The sequence below is a fragment of the Orbilia oligospora genome (assembly GCF_000225545.1).
Source record: "Orbilia oligospora ATCC 24927 unplaced genomic scaffold scaffold00004, whole genome shotgun sequence".
NCBI classification, from domain to species: Eukaryota; Fungi; Ascomycota; class Orbiliomycetes; order Orbiliales; family Orbiliaceae; genus Orbilia; species Orbilia oligospora.
The window spans coordinates 725758-742604 of NW_011645561.1; the positions used below are offsets into that span (position 1 = coordinate 725758).

Sequence of the window (16847 nt, forward strand, 5' to 3'; positions counted from 1 at the left end):
GCGATATTGTCTCTGGGGAGGGGGTAACCCCTTTGGAAGACGTGGATTTAATTAATGGGAAGGATAAGGATTGTTTTTGTTTTTTTGGAAAGGTGGGGGGTGAGGTTGGCGTTCATTGTTCGTTTGGAGGGGTGTGGCGCACTTTTTATATCGATATCATTCGGGGTATACAGTAGAAACCTGATAGAAGGTTTAGCTAATATAGCATTATCATTCAACCATGCATGATTCTTCTTTTAATGTGTGAGGGCTCGAGAGCCGAATGTGTATGAGGATATATAGTGTATGTTTCTTTTTTTAGGCTATGTGAGATATCAATCGCTAGACATTACATGCTAAGGGCACCTCGCCATTATAACGAACGAAGAAAAGGGGAATAAAAGTGGAAGAAGGAGGAGAAGCCATGCATCGTGCAAGGGAAACGGTTATATAAAGAGAAGGGAGAAAGAAAAACGCCATGATACGCCTAAAGAGAGGTTTTGTATGAGAAAACAAGTGGTATGCGTCTCACTCCCCGGTATTGGTTCGAAGGAAGAAGAAGAAGTCGAAGAAGAAAGAAGAAACAGAAAAACACCCCCGCTGTCAAACGTAACGGTCATCACCATATAAAAATGAAATAAAGGCACAAGGAGAAAGAAAATATAAGATCACACACTCTCCAATATTAACATCCTACAACTGTCCCGGTCCTCTCGGACTCATCGGACTGCTAGGATTACTCGCCCCGATAACTCTTACCAACGGTACATTCAGATTCCCCGGCTGCTCGGCCGATTGGCCGGGTACAGGTCTCCTCCTAGTCGCTGCGCTCTCGTTTCTCGTTGGTGGGCTAATGGGGCTCATATAAGGCGGTGCATCACCCCAATCCAATCCATCGTAACTCGGCGGCAACCTTGTCTCGCCGATATCCGCGCCCGTGAGCAATTCAGCCGAATCTCTCCGGTCCATACTTCCTCGGCCGTCTGTGACATTGGTGTTCAACGACAACATTGAGCCTGCACGCGAGCGTCTACCAGTACCGGCAGTAGCGTTGTCGGCGAGTAAAGGTTGGGAATCCGATGATGGACCGTTATTCCTGTTTGTGGACGTAGATCTCACACGACTGCCATCATGTCTCGCGTATCCGACATCTGCGTACGAAACTTCAGAAAGCCGCCGTGTTCGGTCGTTTAATATAGCTGCGGTAAGTTCACTTGCCGTCCGTCCACTTCCTCCGGCTTCCATATCCATAGCTGTCAGAGAAACCGAAGATCCGTTTCCATTGTTGTTTCCATCGTTTCCAAGTGTTGTTACGCTACCATTTCCAGATCTGGATTCTCTTGCAGCCCGTTGTGCTCGTCGTTGGAGTCGGAGTTCGTACATGGCCTGCATTCTTTCTTCTCTGCGATCTTCTTCCTCATCTGCTGTTTCGGGAAGTTGAACGATAGTATCGAGTCCCTCACGTTCACCTTCTCTTCCGATCGTGCGTTCCAAATCCATCTCTGCCATTTCACGGTACGGTGGGAGGGTAATCACACTCCTAACGCTATTTTGCCGATCTAGCGCTCGATTTGCCTCGATATTTGCACGAGATCGAGCCACACGGTTGATACGTGCTTGGTTTTGAGGCCTGCCCGAAGAATTGTTCCCACCGGCGGCTTGGTAGCCCATTACATCCCAATTTTGCCATTTCTTTTTCAGGAAGGAACCTGGTAGATATTTTGGGTCTTTATAGCGTAGACGGATTGATTTTAGGATTATATAACTTAGGAAGGCGAGGATTATGACACCGATTATGACGACGATGGTCTGATTTCAGAGATTGGATTCGTTAGTTTCTTATGTATTCTGATATATAAAATTCGAACATTCATTTATATCTATGTATAGATATACATAGATAGATAGTTATATATCTAGGAGGGATTTTGGAAGACATACAATTACGATGCCAGATTGAGTATTTGTCATATTTAAACCATTGTTTCGGTTATTTGCACTAGAGCTTTGAGTAGGCGTAGGCGTGGGAGTGGGAGTAGTACTGCCGGAAGGCCTGAGAATTCTGGTGGGTGCTGATGAGGGGCCATCTTGTCGGTCATCGGTGGGATTCGGTCTGGCTGGGAGAGTTGGTGATGGCGAGTCTTCGGACTGTGGCGCCCGTGGGTTGGCTACATTCGCCTGCCGGCGCTCGATGGGCTTCGGTATTAAAGGAGGTGCCATTGCTTACACGCGAAGCCGAGGAGCTCACAAAGCAGAAAAAGAACGACGGAACAAAAAAGAAAGGGTAAAGATGTCGTCGACAGCAGCTTCAGCAAGACCTATGAAGCTTCGAAATATGAAAAAGAATTAAAGCTGGGGAAGGGTAGGAAATAATAAAAAAAGAAGATGGAAGGGAAAAAACGGCCGTGTGTGTGTGGGTGAGAGCGTGTGAGGGAGGTAATGTATGTAAGTATGTGGTAAGCTCGAAGCAAAGCAAAGCAAAGAATCGCGGCTGACAGACCCCCCTTCTTTTCACCAAGCAGGAAAAATTTAAGAAAACAATTCCAAAAGATCCGAAGATGTCAAACACCCGCCCTGTCTGTCGGTGTCAGGCAGGCCAGGCAACAGGACAAAAAAACCGGGCTGGATGGTTGGTTGGCTGCTGCCGGCGTGCTTGGGCTGGGTTGGGCTGGCTAACCAGGGGCTGAGAATAGAAATATTTATAAGAATAGCGTCTTATAAAGTGACTTAAGGAGCCCGGCGGGCTTAAGCGAACTGAAGGATGCGGTTTAGCTCGGGCACAAGCAGGTATTCACTCTTCCTTCCTTCCTTTCTTTCTTCGAAAATCAATATGATGCTGATGCTTAGTATCGACAAATGTTGACAGCGACGGTGATGTCTGATAGTGAATGGAGAGACAAAAGACAAAGACAAAGACCGAATTCTCCAGCGAATATGGAAACAGGCAACGTAACTGCCGTTCTCCGCCAATGTCTTGACCGAAGCAGGTGATGGTCGCGCCGTTTGCTGCTTATGGCTCTTTCCTGGCTTGGACGCTTAAGGCTGTGCACCCCGAATAGTAATAGTAACAGCTTTGTTACAGCCAATGGTTGATGATGCTTTCTCCTGGAACTATTCCTTCAGCAGGTGCTCGCTATCGTATCGTATTGTGTCGTATTGAAGCCAGTGAGCGAGATTAGCTTGGAATTTTAATCGAATGTGACGTTGGATTCGATCTGAACCGAAGGGGCCCGGTTCCGTGGATATTATCTCTCTCTCCTTCACTGGGATCAATAAATAAACGGGTCCCACTCGGCTCAACCCTCTAAAAGAGTGCAATCGAAGGTGCAATTGACGATGAAACAGGATGAGAGATCTAGATGGATTACGGGGGGAGGCAATATATCTATATAAGCCAGAGGAAGAAGCTTAATTCGAAGGATTCGACTGAAAGATGAAAAAGGACGACGACAGAAAGCAGGCGCAGTGGACCTGAACAGCCCAGTTTGTTAAGCTGTCACCGGCGTTTATTGGCGGAAGCTCTGTAACGACACAACTTTTGTACAACTTCAACGGTCCGGAGTTATGCCCATGATTTGAATATTTAATTTAATTCCAAGACGAGACGGGGGAGGGAAAATCAAAAAAAATCAAAAGGCTGTTTCGAAAGCGAAAGAAGAGGGCAGATTCAATCCCGACGGAGAATGAAAAATTACAGAAGGCTGGTAGGTTGTATATCTGTCGGCTGCAGGACCATTGCGCCTACATACATACAACATACATCCTAAGTACATGCATCAGTATGTACTTCTTACTTCTTTTTAATATAATACTGACTTCGTACAGGTACTGTAAGTCCTCTGTGTGTGTACTTTTGGGAGTTAAAATTCGATGAAACGGCCATAGTCTACGAACCAGCAGGGCTGCAAATACAAATCATTCAGGGTTTCTAACACCCACGCCCTCACTAATTGGCCAATCCTCAATCGAGAGAAACCGAAGAAGAAGAAAAAAAAGAGGGCCCCTGGTGCCCCAAAGCTAGCTAGATAGCTAATCACTCCCCGATCTACTATCATTTTCAAAAACGAATAGTACATAAGTATATATGTAATTAACTAAGGATAGTATGTCATTTGCTGCGCGTAAGCTTCGGAACTTTTACCTAACGAAGCAGAGTACATAGTAAACGAGAGGATAGCCCTCGTTTTGACCGAAACCCGAAACCCGAAACCAAAAGCTATCATCCAGCTAAAAAGAGTAATAACCTATAGGGCTTTGCTTTCCCGTTTAAAGACCGTTTCCCGCCCGAGTGGGTAAGTCAAATATCTTATACATGGTGTATTATATGAGATCTCGTGCCGGGGAGGAGGCGGAGAGGGGAGAGGGGCGCCGGTCGGGCTGACAGATTTTCTTTTCCTATAGGGAATATTAATCCAAATACTCGTTTATGCTAAGGAACAGCATTACGAAATGCCCGGGATCAAAGATCTCATTCTTTCCATCTTTTTCTTCGTTCTTGCAAAGTTAGTTAATTAAGACAAGAGTCCAGATCTTACGATCTGAATTGATATTAGTAAGCTCCTGTCTGATTAGCAAAATCGAATTGGTTCTCCCAGTACAGTTTTGAGGGACAAGAACATCTTTGCAAATTTGGCTTTAGATCAGTTGGCTGTAATGTTAGTTTAATATACCTACTTAAGCTAATTAAGCAGTTATACCGTCGGAAGATACCACATGTGCACAACTTTGTTACTTAGAGCGTCGTAGAATATTAGCAAAAGTATATATGTGAGTACGGATGTCGAAGCCGACGTCAGCCAATATTCCACCAGATCTTCCCCAGAAGCGCCGGGTATATATAGTAATCCCCACCTATGTGTGTATACGACGCCGACATACATACAACTCCCCACTTTCTAGATCATCAATTCAATGCGACAAGAAAACATATTAAAAGATAGACAGGCAGATATCGATAGATAGATCCCTTATCCTTTTTTTGTCATTTCCCAAATCAATCCAACATGCATACTTGGCCCCAAAGGCAAAGGCTTATTCGTAGATCTTATTTTTTACTTCCCCTCTCTTGTTTTTTTGTAACGAAAATCGCCCAGATTACATGCATATACGGCTCAGCCTCAACTTGGTCGTTTCCGCATGATACGGCTTCGTTATGAGCATCTTTGTGTGTGTGGGTACCATACCGAAGCTAGAAACTGTGTGGTCGCTTGTGATCTTGCCACCCCTCTTACATGCACATGGCCGGTTGAGATCTTGAGGCTGATTGACATACCTGCCCCACTTTCGTACCATTGAATTTGAATGCTTCAATTCTTTTGGATGATTTTTTCTTTGTGGACTTGAGATCAATTCCCAATATTGATTCTTTAGTATTATGATCGAACGATGAGATTGGATTCGCGATTTAATTTAACCACCATTCCCCAACATCTACAGTTATCTCATAACCCAACCAATGTTGCCAACATTGTCCAACCCCTCTGTGAAATCCTCAAGTCCAAAAATCAAAAAAAAAATCATCCCGAGAAAGAGAAAAATGTAGAAGGCTAAACCTCCAAACAAGGAAGGTTCCACTACAACAGCGAAAAAAACAAAACCAAAAAAAGTACCCAAAAAAAGATTTCACTCAAAAGTTAAAAAATTTGAACGCTGTCGTCGAAAGAAGAAGACAGAAGAGAGAACTTGTTTGCCGGCACTCAGAATCGAACTGAGGCTGTATCGGAATTGCTCCATTCTACTGAAGAATAGTCCACAACGATACGTACTAACCACTATACTATGCCGGCTGCTCATTTCTTGAGGCACCGATTTGTGGCGCGGGTATTTGAGGTTTCTGATCAAATGACCCTTGTAAATGATAAGAGCTTTGGTAGACGTATTGTATCCAGTGTATAATGACACAAATTCTAGAAGCATAATTAGCTAATTCTATTCTCCATGGAAGATATATCCTTATGACCTTAACGGTCGGAGGTTGCGTATGGCCACCCTGCATACTCGGGAATCGAGTTAATATTATAATTAAGGAATTAATTATTAATATTCGGAGCAATTGCATTAATTGCAAATGCAATGCACTCTATATGTATAGTACGGACTTATAATCATACACACTACCGGCCTACATTTTCGAGCACACGTATAAATAAGGAATTCGAATCAAGAATCGCCCGCTCCTGGAAGTTACATATGATATTGACTATCTTATGAGGAAACTATCTTAACTTTAAATCTATCCACTGTAGGGTGCTCAAAATCAATATTTCGAATACCGATTTTCGGTAAAATCAGGATTAATAATGGTGAAACCATAAGCATAGAATCTCTGACACTATCATTATAACTTTCACGGGGAACGAAAAGAGAGGGAATAAATATATATAGTAAACATTTGAGGAAGATATGTAGAGAAACTAAGATACAATGGTAGACTATGCATAATTCTGCCAATAAGACGATATTGGGATTCGATTCTGGGGCTGGTAAGCAACCTGTCGTCTGGCATGTCTGATCTAAGAAATAAAATATTCTCCAGACAAAATGACTTAATTTCTCATCAACAATGTTTTGCCAGGACACCGTTAGGTGAGGTATACTTCTCGTGTAAACATGTCGATGGCTCAACTTATATCATGCCTGCTAGATACCCTTTAACCTTTAACCTTTAGACCGAACTATAGGAGCGTGAAAAGGCGATAACAGCCTGCCTCCTCTTTCGGAATTTAGTCTTGATATTGGTCTGTAGCTGTATACATGTAGATTGTCTCAAAACCTGAGCTTCCGCAGTAGAGATTGCTGGCTGTTAATTTCGTAGATTTTGATCATGATGATATTGATAAGATCTTGGTTGGTTGGTTGATTTGGTGGTTTTGGGACCTTGAAGCCTCTACGGGAACATTATTAGCATTTAAATAAAACGCATTTTGGTACTAATTGTCTCGTACCCAAACCTAGAAGTGTAGGAAATGTATGAAAATACGGGTGTTCGCACCTTGAGTACTACCATATGGCCATATTTGCTGTCATGTCGCTCCATGGAGTTCACTGTGAGCGGTCCCTTTGGGTAATTTCTGCGTCTTGGGGGGTTCTTACGTCCATTGTAGCTCATGCCGCCGTGGTTCGGGTTGGTTACTTAATACCCAGAAATTTCGGTTATTTAGTTCAGCTTCGACACAGGTGGCCTAACATGAAGTCCTTAATTGTGCATGAACGAGTATATAAAGGTAATTCGACAGTCGTAGGAGGTCGGAAATAAGAAAGTGGAAGGTAAGAATACCGAAAAGCATGGCACAGGTGCTTGCCATTTATAACTTAGAGGCCACCACAGATATATATTCTTATTTTGCATATATGCTTTATATTTTATAAATTTGATTTGTTTATTGAATCTGCTTCACCGATAGCAGATCTCTCAAGGATCCTCGACTTACGGCGAGATTGCAAGTTTAATGGCCTTACTTAAATGCAAAATTTTGAGTGAGAATCGGAATAGGATCCACAGTGCATTGATATACCGACCTTCCAGTGAAATAATGATGCTAGTTAGTCAACATGACTACATAGGCCCAAATAAGTTATAATATAACCCGAAAGTTGATCATCCCTAAGTCAAGGTTATACTAATGCATAAGCTTAGAGGGTAGCTTTTTATACGCTTGGACTATCTGTACTTACATCTCATCAGTTTTAGGGAGTACCGCTATGCAATGTACACCACACTTCAATATTTTGGCTGGCAGTTTATTGGTGTTATCACGGTACACCCGCTGTAGCTACTTACATGAACTACAATGGTCCATAGTACTTCTTGGATTTCTTAGAAAAGGGCGGATTGCAAAATATTCAGGGCCATACTAGCTTTCCCATGCTAACCGCGGCTTTCCAGATGGCATGGTCGAGCAGCAGTTGGGTTTAAATTCCAGAAATTTTATATGAATTTATATTAATATATTTGCCTACATGTAAAGGTAATGAGTGAGAAAGAGTAGCCATCAGGTCCACAGCACGCCGGCGGCCTTAACATTAGCCATCAAGTAAGCCGTAAATGAAGAAGTCTAACGCAAAATAACTTGCACTACCCACCTTCAGACTACGTACTACCGGCTACCACTATCATATATCGGCGCTCGCTCTTGTCGGCTGACTAAGCAACCGATGGTGTTGGATTTTTGATAGGTCGGTTTGAGTTGTGTTGTTTTGGGAGCTACGGAGATCTACAGGTTGACAACCTCGATCACCTCAACAATGCAGTTGATCGAAATCGATATCACTAATGGGATGATATACGGAAGCCAAAAGTAAAGGAAAAAAAATATCATTACCCCCCTGCTCCCCATTCTATATAAAAGGGAGGGGAGAAACAAAAAAAAACCACAACTATTAAAATTCACGGGGAGATGCCATTTAGGCATCGTCCCCGAACGTCATCTCCGTCGTAAAGGGCCTACCTGCCCACGCCCTCCACCCCCTCGCCTCCCCATACGCAAGCATCCTCGTATCAGGGTGCCCTCGCGCAAACCCCCTCATGGGGATGCGCTCGAAGCTCCCCTGAAACTTCCCCAACCTCTCCATGTGCTGGAAATCCAGCTTCAAGACCCTCGTTTGGTCATGGGTGTCATCACACCCATGCCAGCTCCCGATTGCCAAAAATTTCAGGTTTGGCTTGATGTACATTCTCTTTCTTTTCCCCTCGGTTGTCCGAGGGTACTTGGCCGACATCATCCGGAACTGGCGGACCCCCAGTGCCTCGATTAACTTGGTGACCTGGGCCGGGTCAAAATCTCTTCGGGCATCCCTTTGGGGATGCAACAAGCGGATCATCCTCAGGTTTGCCGGGATCCTGAGGTTTTTCTATTAAGTAGGAAACCAATTAGCAAAACTTCATCTAGTTACAGGTCTTCAAGAACATAGAAGTTTTTCAATTCATAATTAACTTACCAAACAGAGTACCCCAGAACGCCTGCCGCTGGCCTGGTGGAACTTCATAAAGGCCAGTTCTTCGAGGTTGGCCCAGTCCTCGAAGTTGTCATTGTCCTTGTCTCGGCTATCTAGGGCCTCGACCCAAAGGTACTTGACGCTATGCTTCTGGGTCGCAAGCCACTTATAATCGAAATTTTGCTGGTACGGCAAGGCGATGTGGAGGTTCTCTAGCGCCGGGAGGCGCTTGAGCAGGGACCGCAACGTTTGCGGATCCCGGAGGCTGTGTCGAATCTGAAGGGACTTTAGGTTCGTCATCGACTTTGCTAGGGCTAAGAGGACCCCATCTGAGTCTGGGCAGTCAACGAGACTGAGACTCTGCAACGTCTCAGGATTGAAGAACTTCGTTTGTTCGTAAACCTGGCCGAATTTCTCAAGATGTTGCAATTTTAATTCTCGAAGCTGCAACTGCTTCTTCCATTTCCCTGGGGTAGTGGGGAAGAGAGCGGACGTGTCTGGACTGTGGCTGGGCTCCGCTTGCCCAAAGACTCCGATGATCTCAGAAGAGAATTCCAGGTTGAGGACCTTGAGGGTGTCGGAATTCGCGGTAATCATGTCCCAAGCCGGGGCAATGGATTCTGTATCCCATAGACTTTCTATATGGGGTAGCCGGGCCCACGTTTCTTGTGTTCGCCCGAGACGGATAGACAATGTCTCAAGTCTCTGAACTCCTTGCAACTCTTCTTCGCAGTGCTTGGGCATGAAGTATTTCTGCTTGAAGTTGAGGGCCAAGTCTTTGACGAAGTTATGCTCTCGGAGGAGCTTGACTGCAACTCTTCTCATCTGAAGGTTGTGTCCATGCAAACTGTATGCGTAACACGAATTTTAGCAAAGCTTCATTATGATTTAGTTTGAAGAATAATAGAACAACATACTGTAGGGTACGGAGGTTAGGGAAGCTGGGCGTCTTTAGGTCGTCAGCTGACTGGTAATTGCCTTCGTCCACAGGTTTGTATAGGTCAGATGGCTTTGTTGGGAATAACTCAATGCTCTGAACATATTGAGCTGTCTCATCTCTGAGATTATTGAGCCCGGCAAGATTTTGTGTAGGTCTGATAACCAAACGCTTGGATAAGCGCTCAACTGTGAATTGATTCAATTGGTGGCAGGTGAGGCGTAGTGATGCAAGATCTTTCTTCTCAAGCTACAGCAACATCACCGTCAGTTTTTTTTTCCCCCACACACAAAATCAGGATATATCGGAGTTGAATACTTACACGATCGAAGAAAAGGAAGGCAACTTCTGTTGGAACATTGAGAATGTGAGACTTTCTTGTTATGGTGACATGGGGGACGTTGGTCTCAATGCTTGTGGGACTCATCTTGACCAAAATTATTAGATGGGTATCAGGTGGATCAAGCGTGAGTAATTCTGGTGCTAAACTGATGACGATTTGAAGGATGAAGGTATGATCAACTGGTCAGGTCGTAAAATGCCAAAAATAGCTGCAAAAAGCACGTGGGAAAGAATCACAGCTAGCAGCGACGGAAATTCGAACTCAAGGGTAGAGAAGCCGTTAGAGAGATCACAGCTTTATAACTTGTCAGAAGGAATGCTCTAAGCAGTTACAGTGAACTTAGAAGGATATCAATGGCAGTGTCGATGATTTTGTGAAGGTCAGCTGGGTGCTGGTGGAAGTGATGATGGAGGTGATGAAGGTGGTGAAGGTTGGTGAAGGTTGGTGATGGAGTGAGGATGAAAGGGAAGGGAAGGAGAAGAAGAGGGGAGCTGGAGGTCATAGAGGGTTGTGACAGTCGAGCTCAGCCCTTCACGTCTTCAGCATCTTCAACTCCAGTCACCGTCACAACCTCTATTCAGGTTCTATTGCACGAACATACCTAGTATGCGAACTCGAGCTTCCCACTTTAGGGTTGTCACGAATCTATGGAGCGAAGATCCGTCGAAGACATTCTATATATAGCACGAAGATCATATTGTTTCTGGTACTTATAACCTCATCTACCAAACCGCAAAAAATGATACCTCCGCTCATCAACTACATCTTCTTCCGAACCTCAATCGTTTATTGAACAAGCAGAGCCATGGATCCCACAGCTCCAATCGAGAGAGAAGCATGCTATCTCTCCCTGTCACCTATCGCTCCAACGGTCTCTCCTTTCACATCCCCTCCGCAGTCCCCTCGAGATGAAAACTATGATTCCGAAGCCACCATCGAGGACACATCCATCATTAACGCTAGCGATAGTGATAGCGACAGGGAGATTGAATATAACAACGAAGAATACGATGATAACGACGGCGAGAACTACGACCAAGATTACGAAGTGGATACTGAAGAGGGCTATAGAACCCAGGTTCCTGCTGATACCCAAATGGACGACTCACAACCCCGATCTTCTCTCGCTCACCAGTCTGCGCCAATTGGGTCGCTATCCCAAGATTTGAAAGTCTTTTTCGGTGATGATGACGATGAAGATAATGATAATGATGATAATAATCAATCCCACCAAGACCTTCGGGGTTACATCCGACGTAGGCCTTTAGTCAAGGCTAACCCACCCCCTAGACGATTTCGCGGCAAGTCCTACGGAGAGTACTATGACGAAGACGACGACCTGTGCGAGTATTCTTGCATTATTCCCGATTCGAGTCTCCTTGATCGACCTCAAAATCATGAGATGGAGATTGTAGCAGGCCCTGAAACAAACAAAGAGGCTGAAGCGGAATCAACTAGAGACAAGCATTTGGGTTTAGTCGAGGAATTGGTTTACGAGACTATTACTATTCGCTATGCTGAAAATACAAACCTCGCCGCTTGCATGGAACGTGGAAGAAAATTGAAGGAAAGGAGAGTGCCAAGACCAAGGTATAGGTCTGGAGAGCAAAAAAGACTTGAGGAAGTGACAGAAATATTGGAAAGAGTGAAGAAAGAGAGCGAAGGACGGAAGGAAAGGGAGAAGGAGGAAGAGAGGATGCAAGCGAGTATTCTTATAACTATGCAGGAGGGACACGGAGAGACAGAAGAAAAAGAAGAAGGAAAGCGACAGGAACCCCTAAAAAGGCTACCGAGGCTGAAGCTTATAGTTAACAAGGACAAAGTCTCGAAAAGACGGTCCAAAGCAAAGCCCCAGGCTCGCTAACAAGCGTTTCTCTTATGTTTAAGGACCATCTCGTATAGCTATAGTAACCGAACTCACAGTGTATTAAATGACCATCTACTCTACAGAATCTCCAATTTGAAAGTCAGAAATTCAAAACTATTATATAGGCTGCCTTCCGAAGCCGCCAAAAATGCCTGGTTAATCGGAAGAATACTACTTGGTTATTACCGCGTCGATTAACGTAACTTTAAACTGCTGATGAAGGTACTCATGAAAATAAGATAACTTTTTTTGGGAGATGTTTTCATCGTCATTGGCCATCTGGATATATCGATATCATGATGGCATGAAAGATAGGCTGGTGACGGGACTAAAGAGAGAAATTACAACAGAGTAGGGGGAAGTTTCGTGTTGACCGGCGCCCATGGTTCCTGAACGGCTCGGCTCGGGTAACTCGATTACCGGGGTGGTGCGGGAAGTTAACAAGAACACAAAGTTTATTACCGCCCTGGCTTTTTATCGTGCAAATGTGCAAACGATCGAGATTTTATATCGATTTTGCAATTTTGCGATATGCATATGCATAAGTCATTAAATAGCTATAAAAATGGCCTCCTCATTCATCACACCCAAGTACCCAAAGAAGAATAGCTCCAGTCTAAGAACGCTTGGACCAAGAACGCTTTAAAGTATTCTTCAGTACTGTTCGATCCAATGGATCAGAGCAAACCGGCTTTCTTTTTCGCCATGATAAGGCTTTAAGCTAATACAGTACGATCCGATCCTGACTAGAACCATTGGGGACGTCGAGACAAATTTTAAAAAGCGTATGAATCGAATACCTTACCAACAAAAACTTTTTTAGCTTCTGACATAGTTGTACTGCAGTTCAAGTTATTATCCAACGAAAGCGTCCAGCTCACGAGCGTACGAGTCAATAACCCTCGTATGTTCGTATCACGACATAATTCTACAAAGGAACGAGGGAAGATCCATAGAGTCGAGGCTGGGTTTTTCGTTGGCTTAAATTTATAAATGAACACGTCAGAAAGCCTTCGCAGTGCAGCTCTGCATGCATGTTGGTGGAATGGTATTTTGAAAACTTTCCCATGACTTGATACACCCCGACAAATTCCGATATGGCATTTCCATATGGCAAATTGAAAATACCTGCCTGATTGAAACAGGCAAATCTGCAGTATCAAGCCGTGTTGCTGTAAAAACCACATCCGTTTGCCGCTGGTTATGTGCATCAAGAGCTAGCCGCTAGAAAACAGAGTGGAATTGACTAGCTAAATTTGTCTATGCGGGTGGATCCAGTCATGCATTGCATTAGAGTTCCTGACAATCCCACAAATTATCTCATCGATATCGTGCGTGGTCTCCCTCAAAGCCATTCAAAGCCAGAGAATTCCAATCCCGCACACATGGCGTTCTAAGCACGGATCCTTGGTCTTGGCTTGGTTAGAGGGTTTTTACGAGGACCTTCAGACGGCGACGGCGAGGCCCTCCCCGCCCCCGCATAGGTGAAAAGCCATACCACGACTCTACTCACCTAGGTATATACGTACGTTACCAAATCTATTCTATTAGTTGTATGTCTGATTGTCTATCGAATAGTTTATTTGTTCATGGAACTTCTTGTTTGGTTACTTCTTGAAGTATGTGTTTAAGCTGGTGAATACATCTACACCAATTCCTTGTACGTCCTAGCCAAGCTTACAATATATATTGGTGTTATTATAGAGTAAAAATGCATGCAATAAATCCAGCTGATCATTTAGCTAGTTTCGTAGTACTAGAAAGTTTAGTTGCATGTATGAGCCTCACGAAAAGAGTGTAAAATCCCTCTTTCCAATTGGGCGAACTAAACTCGGCTTGGAAGCGATTATGCTTAAGCTATAAAATCGTCAATTATGCCTCGCGCTTCGTACATAGACGGATATATAGTAAAAGCCCGACTATTAAGCATTTCCGGACTCACAGCAAAGGAAGGAACCAAAACTTTGCCTATGTGCTATCCTACGTCACCCGCCCTTGTACCTTTTATCCATACAACAAATGCAAGATAATCAGCAGCCCAAGGTAAATAGAAGAATGTAAAATTCTACAAATTAAATTGGGCAATGTGTAGGAAGAGCCGATTTCAAGGCTTAGCCATTGGTAGTGCGGCGTCAGCACACGTGGATGGAAAAGGGCACTGATAATCGTAAACATGCTTAAACCTCATATGGATATGGAGGCGTCTGTAAAATGATGAGCTCTTTTGGTGTTTTATCGATTGGAGTCTGATCGCAAGGGGGCTAACTAGATAGCTATGGAGTTTAGTCTCGAGAGTGGGGCAGCTTGTACAATTATACATATATCAAGTGTTAACGGCTCGGGCTCCACAACCCGTTGATTGATTGGGGTTCACTTTAGGAATTGTATGAGTCCCTTGTCGATAGCTATGTGCGTTCCTAAGAACGTACGATGTATCTACCTTCCATACATGGATGGTTGATCCGGTCGAACGCCCAACGTTACGGCCGTGATAGTTTTCAGACAACTAACTGAAAGAACCTATATGCATACGGCAAATACTATATCCGCACTCAGTTTTGTGCAGCGACACGGCTCGCACTGGTTCTGCACCTATGCTTGTAGTATATACGTATATTTCTGAGCTGTACGATGTCAATATAGAAGCGTGCCAAAAATCTATAAGAACGGCGGGTGCTGCCTGATTATCGATCCTGAACACCATCCAGAACCACACACAAAGCCGTTTGGTAAACTCCGTTCTTAGCTAACGGTATTTTCAAGTTTTCAAATTGACAACTGGTTAGCCTTTCAAACAACCAAGATGAAGACCCGAAATTCGATTTTGGCGATTTTGGCATCTTGCCATTTGATTGTTGCTGCTCCAACCTCGCTGCTGGTGGAGTCAAACAAGCTTAGGAGAGGTCTTAAGATATCCCAGCTTCAAGCACAAGCTACAGAACTGTATGGCATTGCCGCCCGCAATAATGGGCATCGTGCAGCAGGTTCACTTGGTAAGTTAATGTGCATATCCACAATACATATTGAAGGCCGTGTGTTAATTTATATGTACTATAGGAGCTAGTGAGACGATAGACTGGGTGTATGGTCAAATCTCACAAGACTATTATAATGTGGAGATACAAAACTGTAGGTGTTGGCACTTATAATGGCACTTAAGGACTTGCTGACTCTTTTATTGGTGCAAAGTCACATTCAGTAACTTGCATATGGAAGATACCTTCGTCGTTGATGGGACCAACGTGGCTGCGTTCTGTTATTCAGACTCAGGGGACATTACAGCACCTATCACCGTTTCAGCAGAGATGGTCCGCATCTCAAACAACGGCTGCCAAGCTGTGAGTATTTCAAAAAATTCCTACTTCAGTATACTTTAGCTAATATGAAGGTGTACGTACTCAGTCCGACTATGCAGTGGCAGCTGGCAAGATTGGCATTATGTCAATTGTTTCAGGAAGTTGTGGTGGTACCTTACCAATCGCGGACTGGCTTAGAGACGCTGGAGTCCTCGGTTTGATCTACTTGACCGATATAGACCTCCCAGAAGAGGTGTTAACGCCGGGACCCAGCAGTACCCTGAAGTCGCGCGATGCAGTCGACCCATTGGTTTACTGTCTTCTCCATACATCCAGATCTCAGCCCGTTCTTGACAAACTACAGCCCGGCTCCCCAGCTATCAGCAGTACCATAACACTCAGCCGTTGGTACGAAGAAATTCACACCGCCAACATCATCGCTACAACTAAAGCCGGAAACCAAAATTCCGTCATTGTGGTTGGCGCTGGTACAGATTCGGCAGATGGGTCTCCTGGCATGAATGATAATGGCTCTGGTGTCATTGCTCAACTTGAGATTTCCAAGGCTCTTACCGGGTTCTCCGTTAATAATGCTGTTCGATTTTGCTGGTGGGGAGGTTCATCACCTGGGCTTGCAGGGTCCAGGTACTATCTCTCTCAGCTCTCTGCAACTGAAAAGGCGAAGATTGTGATGAAACTCAGTGGGTATATGTTAGCATCTAAAAATTTCGTATGCTTCTCCGAAATCCCCGAAACCACCCTACATGAAACTAAAGCTAACGTGTATCAAATCTAGAAATATGCTGTTCTAGATGGAGATGGGTCTTCCGAACCAATAACCTTTTTCCCTAGTTATAGCAGTGGCCTTATCGAGAAGGCCTTCAATGACTTTTTAACTATCGAAGATAACAAGCCTTCCGTTCCTACCCTTGTAGGGGGCCAGTCTGATCACTTTGCCTTCTTTGAAGCTGGTATCCCTGCAGGTGGTATTACCACAGGTGCCAGGCAATTGAAAACAGCAGCGGAAGCCGCACTCTTTGGTGGTACCGCAGGGCAACCTTACGACCCTTGCCACGAAAAAGCTTGCGACAATTTGTCAAATCTCAATTACCGCGTATTCCTCACCGGTACGAAAGCTATGGCTCACGTCATTGCTAAGTACGCGCTTGACATCACTGGGTTCCCATTCCCACGCCCTCCTGTCTAAACTAGACTAAGGACTAGTCTGATTGTATAGGTCTATAATCATAAATAATATAATTTATAAGCAGAAAAACACTGCTATTACTTCATCTTGAATCCCAAATTTATCTCCATTCACACCTTATACGTATAAACTAGATAATCGTAGCCTGGTAGCGCTGCTCACGCAACTGGCGTAGTAATTTATTACAGACCTCTTGCCCGGCTATCGAGTGTTGAGACTGACAGCTTCCTCGCGTTGTTCACCAGAATCCAACGTCCCGTTTTGGTCAGGCAGCAGAATGCAAC

General features: G+C 44.3%; 5 protein-coding genes across 5 annotated transcripts; 2 read left to right on the plus strand and 3 right to left on the minus strand.

Moving 5' to 3' along the window:
• Positions 1-672: 672 nt before the first annotated feature.
• On the minus strand, positions 673-2199 carry AOL_s00004g220 (uncharacterized protein; the record flags this gene model as incomplete). The annotated part of the gene is made up of 2 exons (XM_011118870.1): positions 673-1788; positions 1921-2199. 2 exons carry the CDS (start codon positions 2197-2199, stop codon positions 673-675), a joined length of 1395 nt encoding a protein of 464 aa, XP_011117172.1.
• A 4545-nt stretch (positions 2200-6744) lies between these two features.
• Positions 6745-7087, minus strand: AOL_s00004g221 (uncharacterized protein; the record flags this gene model as incomplete). Its single annotated transcript, XM_011118871.1, has 2 exons — positions 6745-6865; positions 6924-7087. The coding sequence occupies 2 exons, from the start codon at positions 7085-7087 to the stop codon at positions 6745-6747; spliced, it is 285 nt and encodes a 94-aa protein (XP_011117173.1).
• Positions 7088-8382: 1295 nt separating this feature from the next.
• Positions 8383-10277, minus strand: AOL_s00004g222 (uncharacterized protein; the record flags this gene model as incomplete). Its single annotated transcript, XM_011118872.1, has 4 exons — positions 8383-8829; positions 8917-9760; positions 9831-10099; positions 10173-10277. The coding sequence occupies 4 exons, from the start codon at positions 10275-10277 to the stop codon at positions 8383-8385; spliced, it is 1665 nt and encodes a 554-aa protein (XP_011117174.1).
• Positions 10278-10998: 721 nt separating this feature from the next.
• Positions 10999-12057, plus strand: AOL_s00004g223 (uncharacterized protein; the record flags this gene model as incomplete). The annotated part of the gene is made up of 1 exon (XM_011118873.1): positions 10999-12057. One exon carries the CDS (start codon positions 10999-11001, stop codon positions 12055-12057), a length of 1059 nt encoding a protein of 352 aa, XP_011117175.1.
• A 2806-nt stretch (positions 12058-14863) lies between these two features.
• On the plus strand, positions 14864-16563 carry AOL_s00004g224 (uncharacterized protein; the record flags this gene model as incomplete). The annotated part of the gene is made up of 5 exons (XM_011118874.1): positions 14864-15053; positions 15118-15189; positions 15250-15398; positions 15463-16086; positions 16153-16563. The coding sequence occupies 5 exons, from the start codon at positions 14864-14866 to the stop codon at positions 16561-16563; spliced, it is 1446 nt and encodes a 481-aa protein (XP_011117176.1).
• Between the last annotated feature and the right edge of the window lie 284 nt (positions 16564-16847).